Here is a 22,560-nt window from a genome sequence, read left to right on the forward strand (position 1 = left end):
CGCCCGTTCGCTCTCGCCTACCCTGCCCAGGCTAAGCGAATCGAGCACCGATAGAAAGGCCCGCGATTTCTCTTCATCAGGGATAAGGCGGCGACTCCCGCGGCCGATGAGAAGCGGGTCGCCGGTTGGGTTACGTCATCGACACGCGACGAAGCCGAGCAGAAATTGGCAGATGGCGCCTGTAGCGAGGAAGAGAGAGGTGCCGGGCGCCGAGAACAATGCTGGGGCGGAGAAGAAGTCGCAGGTTCGCCCTGGTCGGAAACGGCAGTGGAGGAAAGACCCGCGTCTGGTGCGAGGGAGCGTCCGGGAGGGTAAGGGCAGCCAGGAAGGAGCTGAAGGCGGGGGGAGGGGGGCGGTCGTTCCTCCTATACTGGCCCCCTTCCGTTGCCTTTAAACTTTAATTTATAAACACTGGGCGATAACCAGCTAAGTCGTACTCTGAATAGACCCATTGGAATCAATGGTGCACTTTGTATTATTATTATTATTATTATTATTATTATTATTATTATTATTTATACCCCGCCCATCTGGCTGGGTTTCCCCAGCCACTCTGGGCGGCTGCCAACAGAATATTAAAAACACAATAAAACCTCAAATATTAAAAACGTCCCTAAACAGGGCTGTCTTCAGATGTCTTCTAAAAGTCAGAAGAATGTGGCTATGTTTGGATATCCATTTCGGTCAGGGTTTAGGCCCAGCTTTGGCGCAGAAGCTGCTTTGGTTGCCATGCATTTGGTTGTCACGAGAGGCAGGAAATGCGTCCTTGTTCGTTCTCCTCGATCTCCCTTGGCAGCTTTCGATACCATTGACTGTGATATCATTCTGGCTGTCTTGAGTTAGGGGTATGTGGTACTTCTGGAACTACTGCTGTTGCCTGAGACTTAAGTGGCTTTGGTGGCGCAGAGTGCCTTCCCTCAGCTTCTGCTGGTGGCCCATCCCGGACAAGGAGAGCCTCACTACTGCTGTCTATGCTCTGGTATCCTCTAGCTTAGACTCTTGCAACACGTTCTACATAGGGCTGCCGCTGAAAACAGTTCAGAAACTTCCACTGGTGCAAAGTTTGGCGTCCGGGTTGCTTACTGGCGCTAGACAGTTTAAGCATATTACAACCATTCCTGGCCTGACTGCCCTGACTGCAGATTTGCTTCTGGGCCCAATTCAAAGTGCTGGTCTTGACCTATAAAGCCTTAAACTGCCCAGGGCTGTAATGATCTCAAGCACTGCCTTTCCCCATATGAACCGGTCCAGACCCTGCAAACATCTTTGTGTGCCTTCTCCACAAGAGGTCTGGAAGGTGCCAATACCAACTGGGCCTTTTCTGCAGTGGCTCTCCATTTGTGGAGTGCTGTCCCAGGGAGCCTCACTTGGTGTGTTCATTATGTATCTTTAGGTGCCAGGCAAAAACGTTTTTGTATAACCAGGCCTTGGGCTAATTAATATTCTGTCGTCTTTAAAATGGGTTTGTGTGAACCACCCTGCAATCTTTGGATGAAGGATGGTATACAAATTTAATAAATAATAATAAGATTAACCACAAAACGTTACATCCTGGCAAAACATTTTATTTAAATATTGTTCACTTAGAAGTGAGCTTTGCGGGGCTCGTAGCTTAGCCTGCAGTCCTAACCCTACTCACCTTGGAGTTCAGTTGGACTTGATTCTGGGTAGACATGGTTAGGACCTCAGGCTTAGTAAGGGTTGCTAACCTACCTGTCCAACAAGGTCTTCCATCAGTTTGCAGAGGAAGAGACAGTGATCACATTCACACATCACAGGAACCCAGCTGTGACTTAATAAGACCATGTGAAAACAAGGGCTCCCAGAGAGGAGTTTGCAGAAAGGGTGGAGAGCAAGGTTAAGTTCTTTTACATGAGCAAGTCAGCTTGCTCAACATTCGAGTTGACACTGTTAACTACAGTTCTTCAAGAGAAGATGGAGCATTATTTCAAAGATCATCTGGAAGAAACATTAGTAAAAGAGTGTGTTATGTTATAACATTTGTAGTTTTAATCACACTTTTTTCTTATTCCACATCTTTTTTTGGTGTCTGTAGGACAGGGTTTTGCTTTTTGGAGAAAGCAAAAGATCCAACGTGACTACAAGAAATTGCTTAAAAAGGAAAGCAATGCCAATTCTCAGAAGAACATTGGGTACAAAGAAGATTACCCAGAACACCTGAAGCATCTTTACTTAGCTGAAGAGGAAATGCTTAAGAAACAATGGAAGCCTAGGAATGTTCGCCCTTCTATACCAAAAGAAGAGGAAATTGCAACCACAAAGTAAGAAACCTTTTGGGAACTGCTTTTATCCTATAATTCCTTTTTAAAGGTGAGCCTAGGTTATTCTTCTAGCAGGTGTTTTCACAGCATTTTAGTTCCATTCAGGGTAATCTTTCATTTTCCAAGCTTAGTTCAGTGAAAAAGGTAGCAACTAGCAGTGACAGCATATAAAATAGTTCAGCTATTTTAGGATTTGGGTCAAATTATAGTAAATTGTCCTAAGGGATGCGGGTGGCGCTGTGGGCTAAACCACTGTGCCACTTGGGCTTGCCGATCGAAAGGTCAGTGGTTCGAATCCCCACGACGGGGTGAGCTCCCATTGCTCAGTCCCAGCTCCTGCCAACCTAGCAGTTCAAAAGCACAAAGTGCAAGTAGATACCTTCCTGGCAGGAAGGTAAACGGCATTTCCGTGCGCTGCTCTGGTTCCCCCAGAAGCGGCTTAGTCATGCTGGCCACATGTCTGCAGAAAAACTGTCTGTGGAAGCGGACAAACACCAACTCCCTTGGCCTGTAAAACAAGATGAGTGCCGCATCACCAGAGTCCCTGACCACGTTTGCTGAGGTTGATAGGAAATGTAAGGTACCACATTGGCTATATAGAATAAATGTGGGGAATAAAGTTACGGTACATATAAGGAAGTTACATGATTACATATGCATTTTTCTTAATAGTTGCAAACCACTTTTCAAACATAATAGATCTCAAGCAGCTCAAAATAGTTAAATCAGATTTATAGGTAGATGATAATTGCTCTGAACATGATAGATGCAGAATAGCAGACAATGCTGCCTATCTGAAAGTTGGTGTTCGCAAAAGCAGTTCTGTAGGTCAGATGAGCAATAGACTCCTTTCCCCAGCACAGCCCTGTTGTTGTTGCTGCACTTTTCCAGATTGTATTGAGAGGACCATTAAAAGCACTGGATCAGAATTGCAAACTTTACACAAATAGTATAATTGCATTAATCGAAAATTTTACTCACTGGTTTGTTTGTCTAATGCAGGTGCAACATGGTTCATCGAAAATTTAAAACGAAAACCTCAAACCAGAAAGCGAAAGAAGAATATGAGAAAATAAAAGCCGAACGAGAGAAGAAAAAAGAGGTAAGTCTTAAAGTCTTAAGTTTCTCACAGAAAGTTAGCACTTTAGAGAGTGGGAAGAGGTGAGAGTTAATCAACAAGGGTTTTGTTTTATTCCCTGGCACTGACGTTGATGCTGGCAACTTCTTTTGTCTTACAGCTCATAATAATTTTATGTAACTCACTCTATATATTGTTAGAAAGGGGTCCACCAGTCTGGTTTTTTTAGAATACATTTATTAATACAAATCTTTCAAATACCGAATTATATAATTTAGTTAAAGTGGCCCCCTGCATGCTATATTTGATGGTTTCATGACTTTCTTTATTTCTGCATTCCAAAATCTTACTAGTTTCAATTACATTCCGGTCATAATCATAATCTCTTATACAACAACTGCAATATTAATAGCTTCTGTTTGTGTTGAAACATTAAGTGATTTATAAAACTGTAAATGAGGAACTCAAACTCTATCCTTGTTCTTCTTGTGTGGCAATTATTCTGTCCACGGTGTTTCTTCCTGTCCTTGTAAGATGTTATGTCTTTCTCCCCCCTCCCCCCGATTATTGCTCACATCAGTCATGCCAAAGAGATCTACCAGTCTGATGTCTTCTCAAACAGCTGCACTGTAGTCCTAACCATGAAGAACAATGCAATAACATAAACAAATGTGCTCCCCCCCCCCCGGCCGGTATCAGAAAGACAATGGAAAGACAGACTTGCACTTTATCATTAGATATGTAACTGTGTTGATTATTTTCCTAGCATATATACCTGTAAAAAGATATTTGCAACTTGCATTTATATATATATATATAAAACAATTTCTTAAAAAGTATGAAAGTCATACTTCTTTTAATTACTTGGGTATTTTTTTATTATTTCAGGCAGCCATAAAAAGAAGGGAAGAAATAGAAAAAGCTCAAAAGCTCTACAAACAGAAGAAAATGGAAGCTTATAAAATTTTAAGTAAAAAGACAAGAAAAGGACAGCCAAATCTAAACCTACAAATGGAGTACCTCCTTCAGAAAATACAGAAAAACCCATAAACTCTTGTTTTTTTATTACCAGTGCAAACAAAAATGATCCTTTAAGATTATAAAACTTGTTATCCCTCCTCAGTATTGGAAAACCTGATATTAGAGAATTGGCTCTTGGGAAAGGGTACAAAATTATGATGAAAGTATTTTGAGGGTATCAGAATAAAATCTGTTTTCAAACTATCTGAACTTGCAAATCTGGGTATCATATTTTTCTACTAGTATTTTAAAATAAATACATGTATCTGCATTAGACTAGCAGTGGTCTAATTTTAGCTAAATCTCTGAATTCTTGTGGTCTTGGTTTTTTCCCCATCCAGTTGTTACTTCATTTGTGTTCTTAGAATGGACATCACACCGTTTACCACAACAAACACGAGACTATTCCTGATTCAATCTCACTTAGTATATAATTGTTGGAAGTGTGATTCATGGACGGAGGCTACTGATATTTTATTACATTAATGAATAGCTGCACTGCTGTCAAGCACTAACTCATAACGAAAAGCCTGGTTGACACAAGTTTTATTTGGAAGCAAAGCAATATGTATTGATTTTAAGATAATGAAAAGTAGTTCTGTCAATAGCAGAATCAAAGAAGATAGGTACATAAGCAGAGTCAATCCATGGAATGATTTTTCTTCTTTTGCTGTATGATGCTCTTACACAAATGTAACATCTTAATCCTGTGTATCCTCCTTCCAAGTCAGTCGTGGGCCCTGCAACACTTTGCTTGTGCAATGATAGATGACACATATGCAGATACAGGTCTCTAATGCCAAGTTTGATCACTGAAGCTCACTGTTGTCAATGCAATAAAAAGCAATATGAAGCAGCCCTTATATTGGGGAGATTAAAATACGTTTTTTTTTTAAAAATGAAAATGGTATGTTTCTGCCTTTTTGCTTCCATTTGGCTAACACAGTCCTGGAGTGTTAAATTTCATGTGTTTTAAGTTTTACCCATGGATTGTAGGCGGGACACAACCACACACACACACCTTGTAATCAGACTGTCTCGCCAGAGTGGTGCATACCCTGGTTATCTACCGCTTGGACTACTGCAATGCGCTCTATGCGGGGTTACCTTTGAAGGTGACCCAGAAACTACAATTAATCCAGAATGCGGCAGCTAGACTGGTGACTGGGAGTGGCCACATAACACCGGTCCTGAAAGACCTACATTGGCTCCCAGTACGTTTCTGAGCACAATTCAAAGTGTTGGTGTGGACCTTTAAAGCCCTAAACAGCTTCGGCCCTGAATACCTGAAGGAGCATCTCCACCCCCAGTGTTCAGCCCAGACACTGAAGTCCAGCGCTGAGGACCTTCTGGTTGCTCCCTCTCTGTGAGAAATGAGGTTACAGGGAACCAGGCAGAGGGCCTTTTCTGTGGTGGCGCCCACCCTGTGGAACGCCCTCCCGTCAGATGTCAAAGAAATAAACAACTATCTGATATTTAGAAGACATCTGAAGGCAGCCCTGTTTAGGGAAGCTTTTAATGTTTGATGTTTTATTGTGTTTTTAACATTCTGTGGAAGCCGCCCAGAGTGGCTGGAGAGGCCCAGCCAGATGGGCAGGGTATAAGTAGTAATAATAATAATAGTGCTTTTTTCTGGGGGTATCCAGGAGTACGCATACTCCGAAACACTTTGTTAATCTTTGTACTTTTGTCCATTTACTGTATTTATTTTTCCCTATTTGATCTATAAAGTGGTGATTTTCTTGAGTCAAAATGAGAGTACCTCTAAACATTTTTTTTAGAAAAAAGCACTGATATATAAAATAACAACAACATTATTATTATTATTACAAGGCTTGTATGGTGAAAAGAAGGAGAAGTGAGCTGGGGATTTGCCTCTGTGCCTTGCTGTATGTAGAGGATATATGCTTAAAACTTGAATGAACTGATACATTGTATTTCTCTTGCATCCGTTGTTGTTGGTCAACTGTGAAATTAATTGTATGATAACTTGTATGACACCTAATGGCAGATTTATCCGATACAGTAATAGTAATTCTAGCTATGAATATAGATTTTTAAATACCATTTGAGTGGTGTGTTAGGTGTACCGTGTTGCAAAATTCACACAGCCTTCCTTTAGAATTGTAGAGTTGGAACGAATCCCAAGGGTCATTTAATTCAACCTCTGCAACACGGGCACAGCCAGGGGAGCAGCTGCCCCCACCAACTAAACAAATAAAACTACCTAACTGACCAATCGAGTCGCAGATAACTTGGTTCTGCCCACCCCCAACAAAAGTCCCACCTGCCCTAACATAACTCCTGACTATGCCCATGCCCTGCAGTGCAGGAATCCTGCCCATAGCCATCCATGGATGAGCTCAAACCAAAAATCTTCTGACTAACAGGCAGACTCACTGACCCCTTGTCCCACTGGGGGCTAAGGGAAAGTTACTTTTTCAAAAGTTTATATTAGGAAAAATTGCATACTAAAATGCATCAGGACTTTTTTTAAAAAAAGTGAAACAGGAAAAATGAGAAATGGAGAAAGAGAAATTCCCAGATTTGTCCATCCCTAGCTGCAAAACGATGTGCTTGAAATGTGGGTTAAATGTGCTTTAAAGGGGATGGTGTGGACATTGGTGGTCCCAACATACCTGCCTATGGTGGGTGAGCAGGAAGAGGCTGCAATTCTTTGCACCCTTAGTTAGGCACACAACTCTTATGCAATTCAGCGGGATTTACTTCTGAGTAATAGGTACACAGGTGGTGCTGTGGGTTAAACCACAGAGCCTAGGACTTGCCGATCAGAAAGTCGGTGGTTCAAATCCCCACGACGGGGTGAGCTCCCGTTGCTCGGTTCCTGCTCCTGCCAACCTAGCAGTTCGAAAGCACGTCAAAGTGCAAGTAGATAAATAGGTCCCGCTCTGGCAGGAAGGTAAACGGCATTTCTGTGCTTCTCTGGTTTGCCAGAAGCAACTTAGTCTTGCTGGCCACATGACCCGGAAGCTGTATGCTGGCTCCCTGGGCCAATAAAGCGAGATGAGCATTGCAACCCCAGAGTCGGCCACAACTGGTCCTAATGGTCAGGGGTCCCTTTACCTTTACCTAGCTGCAACAAGCAACAATTTACTAATTTATTTAAATAGATTTTCACAGTTACAATAGCTCCTTGCAAAGATTGTCTACTGCAATAAAACTTTAAAATGTGCCTGTCCTGTTTTAGGGAGGAAGTGAAACTATTTCAGCTTGCTTGTTCCTGCTTTAAATGCAGCATAATTGCTTTTCAGAAGCTTTTGGTTTTTCTCCCTTATCATTGAAACCCCACTGGGTGGCGGCATGGAGCTGAAATTCAGCATCAAGAATACATGGGTGCATGATCGCTCAATAGAACAGATAAAATCATAGTTAAAAAGATCTGGTGCTATTTGAAGACCTGGTGTGATTTCAAGAGCTTACAATCTTAGGGGAAAGAAATACATTTTAAAGCATTGCTCAGGAAAGCATTTATCAATCAGAAATTTCAGTTTTAGGTCCTTGAGGCAGCAATCCTGTACACAGTTGCCCAGGCATAAATCCCGTTGAACTCAGTAGGACTAAACATCTGAGTAATGGCCTACAGTGTAATCCCTAATCATGCCTACTGAGAAGTGAGTCCTATTGAATTTAATATAGCTTACTCCCCGGTAAATGAGGTTGGGATTATAGCCTTCATTTTTATTGGCACCTGGAGCAGATATTCAAAGAGAACTGAGCTTCAAGGGGGAAGAGGAATCAGAAAAAACACACCCCTCTATTTCTGCCATGATCCTCTGCTGAATTTGAGTTCATTTGTCCGAAATGTAGCCTATCTTCCCCACCCCAGAATGATTTACTAGTATTTTCCACTGCTAATTGAAAAATTAGTTATTTAATCATTTTTTATGTGTGACAGCAAAATAAAAGTTCCATAAAAGTGATTATGGACAGGAACAATGTTTTATCTGCCCGTTTGCACTTTTGAGTTCATTTCCCTCTTTGATCGAAAATTATTTTTATTTTATTTTTTTCCACACTGATGTTGTGTCAGAAATAAAGCGTGAACCCACGAAGTGACAAACTGTTCTTGTCTCGTTTTAATATTCCAACCTGCAAATAAAACGACCATTTCTCAGTGAGAATGCCCCTGCTGACACACTGCTATCATATCGGCATATTTCCCAAAATAGAAGCAGCAGTAACTAATGGTATAATAGCATGGTTGTCTTTTAATAGAGAATCTCCTTTTCCAACCAAACCTTACCAGCTCTGTAGAAAAGTGATTTCATTATTTTCAGTATATATGGAATGACGTTCAGGCAAAGTTTGGCCCCTCCTGAGGAGCAGAATGATACACTGTCCAACATAATGACTACGTTTCTTTCCTTGTTATATTTGATGTCCGCTCAAGCAGAATTTTCAGACATTATTCAGAATGATGGTACTTATTCTGAAAGAGCTGTGGGAAAGTGTACATTTTCAGAGTACTCAACAACAAATGGGAAGAAATATTGGTGGCACTGATGTGATGCAGCAAACCCTAAACCATTACCCTGAAGAAGATATGAACATCTTAGCCTTCAGAACAAGAGGACTCCAGATGATTCATTTGTAATCACTGGTTTGTAATGGTTCCATCTTCAACTGACTGCAAGCAGAACGCTCTTCTACTGGTTTGGGAATTTCATAAACCTGTGGTGGCCAAAAAAACAACCCACCAAACCTCACCTTCAGAAGTCACCTTCCCTCTGACTGGGGAGTAAGGAAAAGGTTTATCACTTCTGCTGCAAGCAAACATGGAGCCTTGTTTCTGAGTGAGAACATAATACAGTGGTACCTCGGGTTACATACTCTTCAGGTTACATACGCTTCAGGTTATAGACTCCGCTAACCCAGAAATAGTGCTTCAGGTTAAGAACTTTGCTTCAGGATGAGAACAGAAATTGTGCTCCGGCGGCACAGCAGCAGCAGGAGGAGGCCCCATTAGCTAAAGTGGTACCTCAGGTTAAGAACAGTTTCAGGTTAAGTACGGGCCTCTGGAACAAATTAAGTACTTAACCCGAGGTACCACTGTAATCTGCGTAGCAATGAGGAAAGAGTTGTTCATGGTCCAACCTACTTCTGGGCCATTTGACAAAAAACAGAAATGTATACCATAGAGCACTTTGCGGATATGACTTTGAGGGAAAAGTTAATCCGATTGCTTTTCTAGTTCAGAGTTTTGTAGCAAAAAAACCTCCTTTCGAAGCAGGTGGTATAGTGGTTAGAGTGTCAGACTAGAACCTGGGAGACCAGGGTTCAAATCCCCACTCATCCATGAAGCTCAATGGGGACTACCATGAACACTGCTTTGAGCTCTTTGGAGAAGAAGAAGAAGAAGCTAATACAAAAATAAACGACTCATAAATAATACACAACACTTCCTGCAAGCAGATATAACTGTGAAAATAACTATAAATTAAGTGATTTTAAAATAAAATAAAACAGGTTCGTAGAGGTGAATGTATTGGTCCTTCTACCAGCAGAAAGAGTCTGCTAATACAAGAGAGAGGTGATTTCCCCTCCCCCCATTCCCCTCTTCACATAGGCCTCAGTGCCTCCCCTTTGATCTGTTCTAGAGAGGCAGCAGATCCTCCAGAATGTATTTTCAGGGAGGCTGAAGAGCGGAGGGAAAATAGGAATTCCCCTCCCCTCCCCCTCCCATTAGTGGATGCATTCCTCTGGATTTTAAAGGCTTGTGTTAGGGCACCAATTGGACACAACCCATAGTCTTAAGAGCAAGAAGCAGTGGGTAAGATCTAAAGGTTTTCTTCCATGAACAGAAAGGAGCATTTGAATCTAACACACTAAGTATAAAGAGGAAGGTCATAGCAATGAATTTTGGAACAATGATGGAGATACTGAAAGAAATATGACAAGCAACTAGGAACAGTTTTATCCAAAGGCTTTAATCAGTTGAACAAATCAGGTAAATTAATTGTTAAATAAAAACAGGCAGTGTTTTACCTACAAGAACTATTGCTCCTATTTAGGAACAGACTTTTAGAGTCATAATTTGTATTTTGAACTCTCTAGTGTATATGAACTTCCTCCAAGGGGGGGTGGGGGTGGGGAGTCTTATCAAAAGAAAACGACAGACTAAGTGAAATAAAGAGCTATTGGGGTTGCACTATTGTATTCTCTGTTGCTAGGGAGGAAGATCATTTCTGCAATTTTCTTAAAGTTCTGCTGGTTGTGATGTCTTTGGATAAGAGTTTTTTTTTTAAGATTAGCAAAAAGAATGTAAGAAAATTATAGAGAGCTTGACAAAAGAAATATAATGGCAATTGTTCAGTGGATAGGATTCATACAGGGATTTGCTACTGCAGTCCTTGGGCATATAACTTTCTCCTTCTCTGATAGGCAGGTACGTAGGAAGGTTTATAAATTAATCAGTTGTGGTGCAGGTGTACATACCAGAGGGAATTCTAACTGAGAATCTAAAGGCCATGAACAATGGTCAATTAGTATGATTAACATAAGACGAACCCTACTGGATCATGCCAAAGGCCCATATAGTCCAATATCCTGTTCTCACAATGGTGAAACAGAGGCCTACAGGCTGCAAGCAGGACATTAGGACAACAGCACTCTCCTTACTTGTCCTCCCCTTCAGATATGTTGCTGGGCTGGAAGCAATGCAAACCCACATTGCATTGGACAGAATGTCCAACTCCCATTGATTGTTGTTGCATCAGATATTCCCTCACTATCTGATGCATGCAAGATAAATCTAACTATACTGACCCTGTGTGCCTCCAATTTTGCTCATGTCAGATAATGGTGCCAGTTGAAATGGCGATTGTGGAATCAACACAGAGAGACATAATCACAAGCTGACGAGGATAAGAGCTTGTAAAGTAATTATAGCAAGGAAGTGCCTCAGAATGATGGCTCCTTTTTTGTTTTTGTAGGATGAGGTCCCTGGGATACAGCACCCTTAGCAAACTACAGCTCCCAGGACCTCTGCTTGATCCTTCTTCCTTCTTTAAAACTGGAGATATCAGGGATTGATCTGAAGATCATCTGCATGCAAATCCCCTCTCTCTTTTCTTCCCACAGAAAGTAATGTTGCAAACAGAGCTGGGACCAAGGATCTGTGCCAGGGAGAGTTAGTGGCAGAGGACCAAAGGAGGATTCAGACAAGCTGTTTCCCCAAGAGGTGACCAAAACAAATGCTGGCAGTCACCAAATATCTGATCCTACTGCAATCTACAACCTGGGAATAAACAAATGGTTCCAGCCAGGGAGTGTACAGGTTACACGGAGCTTTCTCAATCAGAGCCGAAAGACTGGGTGAGTGAAAGTGAGGTCACAGTCTTGTATGGAAGGAAATCAGAAAAGAACAGCAGTTGATGTGCCTCATGAGACCAGGAATGTGTGATGCCATCATAATGGCTAGAATGAACAGAGTTTATTGACAATCTCCTCACACAATCCTGTTGGAACCAGCTGACTTTCAGATGAAACCACGCATTGTCCACTTGGGGCTACAGTAGTTTTTAAAAACTGGCCTCCTGCAGACCATTTCATCCTTAGCTTGTGGATCAAAAAGGTTGGCAACCTAGTGCAACATTTTTCAGCTGAAGGGCTGAGTTTCCTCATGAAAGGGCTCATGAAGACCCAGGGCCAAAGGCAAAAGTGGGCAGGGCAAAGGATGTGACTCTGTACAATAGGCTGCATTCCAGCCATGTAAAACCCATAGGTTTCTACACACCCTGCACACGTATGTCTATCCAGGCAAGGAAGAGACATTACTTTAGTTCAAGGACACATTCTAGCCAAGCAAAAGAACTCAAGGAGGGTCTGAAGCATAGCTGGTGAGGAATGTGGTCTGGGAAGAGTTGCAAGGATCAGAATCAGAGTCCTGGAGGGCTGCATTCAGCCCTAGGCCCAGGTGCACCAACTCCTAGGGCAGAGGGGGCTTCCGCCCCACTCAGTATTTGCTGGCATGAGGCCAGGCCCCCTGGGGTGGAGGGAGTGGAGGAGGCTGAGCACAGCATGATTCAATTGCTGGCTCCTGAGCCATGGGAGAAGAAGCCACAGCACTGGGCTCCCCACTCGGCCTCCTCCCAACGACACAACGTCACCTGCGCACTATGCACATGATACCACACGTGTGCAAAATGCACTGCCTGCCCCCCCAATCCTGAGGACAAGATGACACCTCTGACAGGGTCCAATATGCCCAACTCGTGCTCTAGCATGACTCTGCCAAATCTGAGTTCATTAGCAGTTAGTAATGTGCAGTGCTTTTTTTTCTTAAAAAATGTTTAGGGGTACTCTCATTTTCCTACTCCCATTGAAATACTGCCCCTCAATGAGGCCAAGCTTAGATTCACAAAATGTTTAGGGGTATGCATACCCCTGCGTCCCCCCAGAAAAAAAGCACTGGTAATGTGTAACTTGGCCTTGACAAATCATGGGAACAACTAGCTCATTAGAACAAGGGTAGCCAACCCGGTGCCCTCCAGATGTTGTGGATGACATATCCCATCATTGTCGGGCCATGCTGGCTAGGGCTGATGGGAGCTGTAGTATCTAGAGGGCACCGTGTTGCCTTTCCCTGCATTAGGGAGAGTATCTGTCTCTCTTCAGCTTTACTGTTGGCTATTTTCAGTCTAGACAAGAACAATGACCACTAGTCAATATTGTGACACACCTAGTTTTATCTCTGTTCTAACAACTGACTCTACATTGTGCTTTTCTTGAGGGGGGAATCATCTTCCTCCTCTCTGTACTCAGATTATACAGTGGTACCTCGGGTTACAGACGCTTCAGGTTACAGACTCCGCTAACCCCAAAATAGTACCTCGGGTTAAGAACTTTGCTTCAGGATGAGAACAGAAACCGTGTGGCAGCGGCACGGTGGCAGCGGGAGGCCCCATTAGCTAAAGTGGTACCTCAGGTTAAGAACAGTTTCAGGTTAAGAAAGGACCTCTGGAACGAATTACTAAGTTCTTAACCCGAGGTACCACTGTACTTAGGTACTCAGTTCAAATATCTAATGACGATGGTTCTGGCCCATGAAATCTTACAGCACAATGCATTTGTTAGTGTTCAAGGGGCCAACAAGACTATTCATTGTTTTTTTAATAAATCCATACAAATTAGAAAATCATTCACAGCAACTGGGTTGGTTTGGGCAGAATATAGGGCAACATAAGAGTACTTAGCAAGGCTGATGTCTTGAATATGTTGACCACTAATACAACTGTGTGTTATTATTTGGGAAGTATGATATACTGGACATTGCCTTTAAATCAAGTGCTATTGATTGTTGAGCTGCACGAGTCATTATCTGTTAGTAATGTGGAGCTTGCTCTGAGCTCTTGCCAATTCTTTGTTGCTGAGCAACAGCATTTGTCCCCTCCAGTTAAGCATTTGTAGCATGTATGTATGGATTAAAAATAAGAATGATGTAGAATGCAAAACACTTTTCTCATTGTTCTTAACTGTTTACGAACCAAGCAAAAGTACTTGTCATATTGCTTGACAAGCAACAAACTGCTATGACAAGACTGGAGATTCTGGTCCATGCATAGTGGATGGAAACCAAGTAACTTCCATCTGACAAGTAAAACAACCTATATGGTTATGAGTTGGAGTGGGGGGGAGCTGTATGCCGAGACCCTTCGAATTCCTGGATCCAGCAAGGATTCAAATTCCTGAAATAGCCAGGCTAGTTTTCTGGTGAAGTAATGGTCTAAGTATGGGTTTAACAAGTGCCAGACGGCAAATGGGTGAGCCCCACTCCCTCAACTCGCTGGTAGTTAGGAAGACAAAGGCCAGAGTTGAGAGCTGAGTTGTGTGAGCTAGAAGCTGGAAGCTGGCAGGCTGCAGGCTGAGCAGCTGGGAGTCAGAGCCATGCCTGATTTCTGTCAGAATCCAAGGCTTTGGCTATGGGAGAAGCAAGACCTTCTTGGGTGTTTATGCTGTGACCTCCCTCATTGTAGGCTCAGGTTGTATATATGTGTAAATAAACCATATATCATAAAGACATCACAGTCTCCTCTGTACCTCATTCCAAAGGAAGCATGTGCCCTAGGTAAATGTCTGGAATGTCTGGAATCTTCCACCGCTCAGAGATTGCGGTGGCATGCAACAATATTCAAATTCTTTGCCTTCACAATATCACTGGTTCCTGTGCTTCATTTTAAAATACAAAAACTTATATTTTTTGTGAGCTTACTTGGAACAATGTGTGCAGTTCATTATAACCTGATGGATCAGTGGAAATACACTCAAGTTAATCACAATGGAATTTATATTGTTCTACATTTATTTATGGTGAGTCATTTTATCCCATTGGTGGTTTTAAATTGAAATAAAGTTTGAGTGAAATTATAGGTGCTGATGCTTATTCAGTCAACTTTAGCATCATGCCCACCTGATCCTTGCATGTTGTAGAATATATGAGTCAGTAGAGCATGAGACTCTTTAAGTCAGGGTCAGGGGTTCAAGCCCCATGATGGTAAAAGATTCCTGACTTGCGGTGGATTGGATTCAGGTGAAAACATGGACATTTCTCACCCCCAACTAACCCTCCTCGACACCCCAATCCACCCCCCGCAGGACATTTCCTATCAGAAGAAGGGCAAGTTCCACCATCACCACACCAATGGGGCATGGCACACACACACTTTACCATCATGAGAAAACCCCTTAACCCCAATTTTATTCTATTCTTTGGTAGAATGAAAAACACACACCAATAAATAAATTTTAGAAAGGGGTAAGATTAGAGGCAGATGCACAAAGCATTTTTTAAATTTAAAAAATCAAGACTCCTTTTACTTTGTAAATAACTTTGTCTCTCTTTTTTTAAGATTTGATTTCTTTGTTTCTTATCTTTGTTACTTCTTTATTTCTTTATAAATTTTCTATTCTATATAATTTTTTTCTTTTCTTTTTTACCTGTTAAGAGATAATACATAATGTTTGTATAGACATGCAAATCTTTTAATCAATAAAGAATTGATAGTTAAAATAAAATAAAATAAAATAAAATAAAATAAATAAAATAAAATAAAATAAAATAAAATAAAATAATAAAATAAAATAAAATAAAATAAAATAAAATAAAATAAAATAAAATAAAATAAAATATCAAGACTGCTTGTGCTCCACTCTGCCCCCACCCCTTTCTTCTTGCCCAGGGAACCCTGTCATCTTCGTACACCTCAGAGCCAGTGTGTCACATGGGGCTGGGCCTCGGTGATGGCAGCCTCTCCTCTTCCTTGCTCCCACTCCCCAGCAGCTGCCATGAGCTGCTCATGGGAGGAATCCAGCAGCAGTGGCCATGGAGAGGCAACAAGATGCTCCCCTGCAGCCACTGGCTCCTCCTCCTCTATCAGCCTAGCAGCAGCAGCACTGGCGAGGGAAATAGGGACATTCCAGGATCAAATTAGAAGCTGGGATAACTTGCATCGTTTCGGTACTGCCCCTGGAAAATTGGGAAGGGTATGGAACTGTACAGTGGTACCTCGGGTTACAGATGCTTCGGGTTACAGATGCTTTGGTGAAAGCACGCCTCAGGTTAAGAACCGTTTTATGTTAAGAAGAGACCTCTGGAACGAATTAAGTTCTTAACCCGAGGTACCACTGTAATATAGAAGTGTACAGTATAGCCTTAAAAAAATATGACTAGCATTCAGCCATCATCTGTGAGAGGGCTAAATGATAAAGATGCATATATCAAGGGTAGGCAAAAGCTATTTCCGGAAGAGTAGCATCATGTTTCAAACACCCCATTAATACATTGGCACTCACTTAAAGAAAAATGCAGCAAGCTCTAGATGGACAGTGGCTTTCTTTCATGAATCCTACCCCAGTACTGCAATGCAGTATGCTTTTTAAACTAGGATTTACAAGGTCACTTGTGATGCAATTTAGGTGGAGAACAAAAAGATGGTTGAAGCACTAGTGTGTCTGTGTGGAGCTAATTGCAAGTCCATCAGTATGCAGACTCTCCATTAATATATAATGTATAAATATGAAAATAATATGAAAAATATCAAAAGAGCCATTAGTAGTCATCATTCTCTCCTTTGGTGCTCTTAATGTAGAAGTGGCTTGTGCCTGCATGCTTCTAAGCATGTTACTAGCCTTTATTTTATGGATGAAATAGCAATACCAAACATGCTGTATGTTAGAGGTTTTAGGATTCATAATGGAAGTTGTAGACTGCTGCTCAACGCCACAATGAAACTGGCTTTCCTTCTAGAATTGGGCCAATGAAATGTCAGCAGTCCTTCTCATTAAAGCAGAGGGATCCAAGGATTGCTCTGGCACACAAGCCTCGACAGTAGCAGGGGAAAGCGTACGATGAATTAATACTAGCATCTCTTATGCTGACATCATCTTGGGATATGATTTATTTATTCATTCATTCTGCACAGCTTCAGACCTACCAACTGCCCTGTTTAAACAATAAATAGATTAAAGATTAGCAAGGTTTTAGGGAGAGGGGAGAAATCAGAGGATATCTTTGTAGGATAAATAAATAAAAGTCATGCAAACATGTTTCTCAAGGTCAGAGCTGAAATCATTCCACCCTCTTCAGTAAAAACAGCAGCAACCAGCAGCAACCAGCTTCCACTGCAGTCACTATAAGCAGAGACGCAACAGAGTAGTCAACCTTGAAGTATCATATGAATAGTAATGGGGGGGGGGAGAGATGCATGTACTAAAGTATATTTTCTGGGAAGTGAATACAATGTTCTCTTTAAAACAACCTGTGCTTTAGAATAATCACCTTGTGAGCATCTTACTCACTAGAATTAGTTCATATTAGCATTATCCAAAATCCTCAGCTGGATCCTAGTTTGACTTGGCTTTTCCAGGGGTCTCTGAAAAGGTTGGGGAACCAACATGGCCAATGGTCAAGGATGAGGGGAACTGTGTTCCAGCAACAAATGGAAGGTCACAGTTTCCCAACCTCTTTCCACAGCTACTAGTTGCACCACAGGACAAAACACAGGTATCACACTGTTCTTACCAGTATATTTCAGTCTGCAGGGTAAACAGTAGCTTGGCGGGTGTTACTGGAGAAACATCAAGGGGGAATGATTTTAAAAGCTGTTCCCCGCTGCCAGAGTCCAGAGATCCAAACCCTCCTTTCTAACTAACACTTTTTAAAATGCAGAAGCATAGCCTCCAACTGCCCAAAAGGCCGGGACCACCACAAAAACCCTTAAGCCATCACAGCTCCTCACTTTGAACGGTATGAAAGAGATATTGTTCATTGATCTCCCCCATCATGTAAGTGCAGCCTCCAGGACTGGGTCTTCACAGCATTAGATTCCAGGAGAAACGGCAGCGTCACAACTGACTTCTATTCCCTATATGTAATAGAATTTAGCATTACTTCCAATGCTCCTTTTGCAACCAGATGCCAACAGATGACTCATTCCAATCTGAACCTAACTTTGAAAACACAATTCAGAGGCGAAGCAACCATCAATTAAAGATCATTTATTGAGTTTCAGCTTTATTAGGGAGTGTAAACCAACCTCAAGTACCCAGCCATTAATGGATTATGGATCCCAGGCTAGGGGTGATGGGAGCTATACTTGAACATCTGGGGAGCCCAATTTCAGGAAGCCGGACTTAAAATATTCAGCATTTAGGACAACGGGTAGAATCAGCGCTTTTTTCTTTTTTCAAGAAGAAAAGGTGCCAGAATGCAGACCTTCTCCAGAGCTCCAGGGGGGTAAGGGTGGGCATGTCTCCTCACCAGCCAGAGGCCTTCATTGCATCAGCTCACACACCTCCCTGTCTCACATGAGCTGGAGCAGCACAGTGACTTGCTCAGCTGAGGCACTGCTTTCCTGCACATCTGCCATTATCTGGGACGTTGAAGAGCCTTGGCAAAGCCCTGTTACACCTGCAGCTCATGGGGGAACCCTCTGTAGAACCTCTAGAAGATGTCCCCTTCAGGTTCTGGGGAGGATCGCCTCATGAGCCAGAGGTGCAGCAGGGCTTTGCTGAAGCTGGTCAGGTCTTTCTCCACACTTCCGGGAGCTACCTGAGAAGTGCTAGAATGCTGTTCCCAAGTGTTCTGCCTGAAAAAAAGTCCTGGGTGGGATCCAGCATCATGCTAATAGGATTGTTCTGCATGGGGGGGGGGGGAGTCCCACTGCACTGGCAGAAGTCCTTGTGGTGACATCTATTAGTGCACCAAGTTAGTTGAATCCAGCCCCTTAAACCATATTTTTCAAGGACCCCTCCAAAAATTACCCCCTCAGAACTATGCTCAGAGGGAGAAAACAGAGGCATGAAGTATTGTTGGTCACAATATTCTGTCCCTCTCTCCCTTCCAAATGTTGTGTAAATGTTGATGACAGATTTGGCTTCCTCCCTGAAGCTGTAGGTATCTTGGCTAAGATTCAGTCTCAGGTATTCAGTCTTTGCCAAATTAGAATTTCCCTTGTCATTTCAATTTAATCAGTCTCTGTTCTCCTCTGCCTGTTTTTTGTTTGTTTTTAAGAGGTCCAATTATTATATAGCTTCAATCAACACGGCTGGCCTTTGATTAGAGGAGACTTCTGACATAACAGCCAGTGTGAAACAGTGTAGAAAATGCTGGACTTGAAACCAGAATCCAGTTCTGGAGTCAACTCACTTGGCAAGTCTGGCAGGCAAGTTGCTTTTTTCTCAGCTTAAGCTCTCCTCCAGGCATTCTTTTATTGTACATTCCTGATTATTTGTGCTCATGATGCTGTTGGAATGGTCATACCCATCTCCGCTTTTAATACTGTTTGCACTTGCAAAGGTTTTGGGGTGTCACACTGTTTTATTTACAAGCAATGCATATCTCATACCCTCCTGCTGAAATGCCTTAGCCTTTTATACCACACATGTTCTGGTTAATTTTTGTCTTGTTGCCCTATAGCACTTCCGGACAGCAATAATGTGTAGGTGAAAATGCATTAAATTAAGGGAAATTGCTTTAAAATGGTGTAATTGAAATAAAGACATGCGTATAAAAATGTATTTATCATGAGAAATTCACACTAAAATGCTGATGAGTTTCTATGAGAATTTGGTGAACTCAATTTAAGCCTGGGAAAATGTGGAATGGAGAGAACCAAAATTGACAGATCCTTCTTGCAGCCCATTCATGCAGAATCCATAAGTCAGATCTATTCAGGGTCAGAACAACTGCTTTCATTTTAGGTCTGTGTCCTTTTGTAATTTCCATCTCAGCCTCAGTTTGCTGGTTTTTAGAAAGCAATGAAGGGCTAAAAAAAGGGTCCATTATACATTTTACAGATGCTATTTGGTTGGTTTTAAAAATTCACTGGGTGCACTTTTTGTTTTGTTTTGTTGTTGTTGTTTTCTGGAATCCTTTATTTTTTATTCTGATTTTATATATTTATGAGATTTGTAAGTCACTTTAAACAACTGAATTAGATAAAGCCAGACACAAAAGCATAAGGTGGATAGGGAGAGAATCATTGAACAGAATTCTGAACACCTGAGAAAGCTGGTTATTCTATTTTCATGCATTATTTCCACTTCAGGCTTTCCATTAGCCCAATAATTGTTGTGGCCAAATTTCTTTCCTTAATCATTCAAAAACATCTTTTCTAGAATTCCTCATTAATGACTAATTTGAAATGGAACTCAGTCTTAGCAATTCTAGGCATTGGAGCTGCTCCCATATTTTTTCTTATTTTTTCTTGCTAAGTATCATGAAAAACTATATTTCTGTGTAGGCTTTTTACCTGGAAGTGAGTTCCAATGAATTCACAAATCTCTGAGTATAAGGTTCCAAAGTAGTTTTCCATATGTCCCATACAAGGAATTAGTCTAACCCTCCCTAGGATGTGAGAGACTAGTTGCTTGATTCTTTTGACGCTTTGGAGAGTGGTAATTGTTTTTAATTGCTCTCTTGCAGGCCTCTCAATTAGATGGAGCTTTTGAAAACATTCTGTTTAACATGATGGAAGCAAGATTTCTTAATGAGCTGGAAAAATACACATTTTTATTAATTGTAACGATTGTTTTAGCTGCCTCTAAGCCTCGTAATAGGAGTGGTTCTCCCCCCCCCCTTCTCCTCTTCTAGGTAGAAAATATACTACTAGTTGTTTATCACAGAGATGAGAGATCTCATAAAAGATAGACATCTTGCATCAAGGTGGCACTGCTGGCTGCTGGATTTTAGTGTAAAAGATAGATGCAGGTGAGCAGATCATAGGAAAGGTTGAGAGGAGTCAAGGCAAAGGAGGAGATTTTTGTCGGAAGCTTCAAAGCAGTGTCAACAAAGCACACCATCTTAGTAGTACGAAGCTCAGAAAGTGACAGATGCAGAATATTTTAAAAGTCCACCTAACATTGATCTTTTAGCTTTACTGATTCCTTTCTGTGACAATACCGTTCAACATTTCCACCCACCATTCAACATTCCCACCCATCAGCTGGTTATTTACAATGAGACTTGGGTCCAAACTAGTTCTGTGATTGTTTTCTACAACAATATTGTTATAAATTTGGGGGTGCCTGGACCCCTCCTCGAATTCCAGGGTGCCCAACTTTCAACTTAGAATGTTAAAGATGTAAATCATCTTAAAGTATAAGCCAGGCTGACTTCCTGTAGAAGTAATCGCCTGTAGTAAATGGATCATTAAAAGAGTACAAAGAAATGGGTGATGTCCGATTAAGAAGGCCATTAACAGATACTTTCTGGTCAGGGCAGCAAATGGGGGAAGCCCCTGCCTGAGGAGACAGATAGATAGAATTGCGCTGGGCATTGAGGTAAGCAGACAATAAAATGTGTCGGTTTTGGAAGCTGGAGGGTGGGGCAGAACACGAGGTGGGTGGTCTGTTTTATGCTGCAGAGAGGGTCAGACATGAAATTTGGGGTTTCTTGGAATCTGAGGCTGCAGCAAGGGAAGGAGCAGGACCCTCTTGGAATGTGAATGCTCTGTACTCAGGTTGTATATGTATATATATAAAGAAACCATATATCATAAAGACACTGCAGTCTGCACTGTGCATCATTGTCCAAAAAGAAACTCAGACCCTGGTAAGTGTACCTGGTATCCTGGCAATCTCACACTACTTGGAGATTGAAGTGGCATGTAAAAATATGTTGCTAAAACATTGGTTACATTAATAATGCCACATTATTCCTGTAATTGTGATGGTACTATGATTCAAATGAATTTAAAAGCAGAACTTCCCATACTTGGATAATTCCCCGCCCCCCCCAATCAGGGTAGAAAACCTTATTTTGTTTTCTTGCTTTTTGCTCTAATGTATCAGAAATGTTGAAGCATGTGTAAAGCATGAGATGGTGTTGAGTGTGGAAGTGAAGTGGCAGTTGTATGTTTCACAGCTGAAGTAACACACAAAGTCATCTAAAGAATGGGTGTAAGGCCATTATGTCCAAGGTCTAAAGCAGGGTTGGGGAAGTAGAGGCCCAAGGGCTTAATGCAGCCCTCCAGGCCTATCTGGCTCTCAGCACCCTTCTCAGGCCACACACCTTATTTCCAGGCCACACCATTCTCTGGCCCTTGCCTTTACACCTCAAGTGTTTTTGCCTGGCTGGAATTTGTCCCTGATATCTGATTATGCTTCTTGTTTCCCTGGATGGACAATGGAGAGTGGTGTACAAGTGCATATAGAAACTAGCCTAGTGTACAACACTAAAATTTGCATTTATTTCTCCACCCACTTTTGCCTCACTGTTAATTTTTAAAAGAACGAACCGTTTTTAACAAAGAGAAATAGCAATGATTAGTACAACACTGCAGCCAACACCAAAAAGCTAACATAACACAGAGTTTTTCCAAAATCCCTTTTTGCTGTACAGTGGTACCTTGGGTTAAGTACTTAATTCGTTCCAGAGGTCAATTCTTAACATGAAACTATTCTTAACCTGAAGCACCACGTTAGCTAATGGGGCCTCCTGCTGCCGCTGTGCCGCCGGAGCACGATTTCTGTTCTCATCCTGAAGCAAAGTTCTTAACCTGAGGTACTATTTCTGGGTTAGTGGAGTCTGTAACTTGAAGCGTATGTAACCTGAAGCGTATGTGTAATGATTATAAGGGGTTGCTCGTGCGTAGGTTGCCGCCACTCCTGGCTAGGTAGCCTGGTTAAACCTGTCCTGGCTGGACAGCCCTTCACTCCGTG

At 41.9% G+C, this 22,560-nt stretch overlaps 1 protein-coding gene across 1 annotated transcript; it reads left to right on the top strand.

The window, feature by feature from the left end:
- Positions 1-106: 106 nt before the first annotated feature.
- On the top strand, positions 107-4,584 carry CCDC59 (coiled-coil domain containing 59; the record flags this gene model as incomplete). Its single annotated transcript, XM_081878596.1, has 4 exons — positions 107-311; positions 2,057-2,282; positions 3,285-3,384; positions 4,249-4,584. The coding sequence occupies 4 exons, from the start codon at positions 107-109 to the stop codon at positions 4,408-4,410; spliced, it is 693 nt and encodes a 230-aa protein (XP_081734722.1). The 3' UTR covers positions 4,411-4,584.
- Positions 4,585-22,560: the final 17,976 nt, after the last annotated feature.

This window comes from Podarcis erhardii (assembly GCF_964252035.2).
Source record: "Podarcis erhardii genome assembly, chromosome: 10".
Classification (NCBI taxonomy): domain Eukaryota; kingdom Metazoa; phylum Chordata; class Lepidosauria; order Squamata; family Lacertidae; genus Podarcis; species Podarcis erhardii.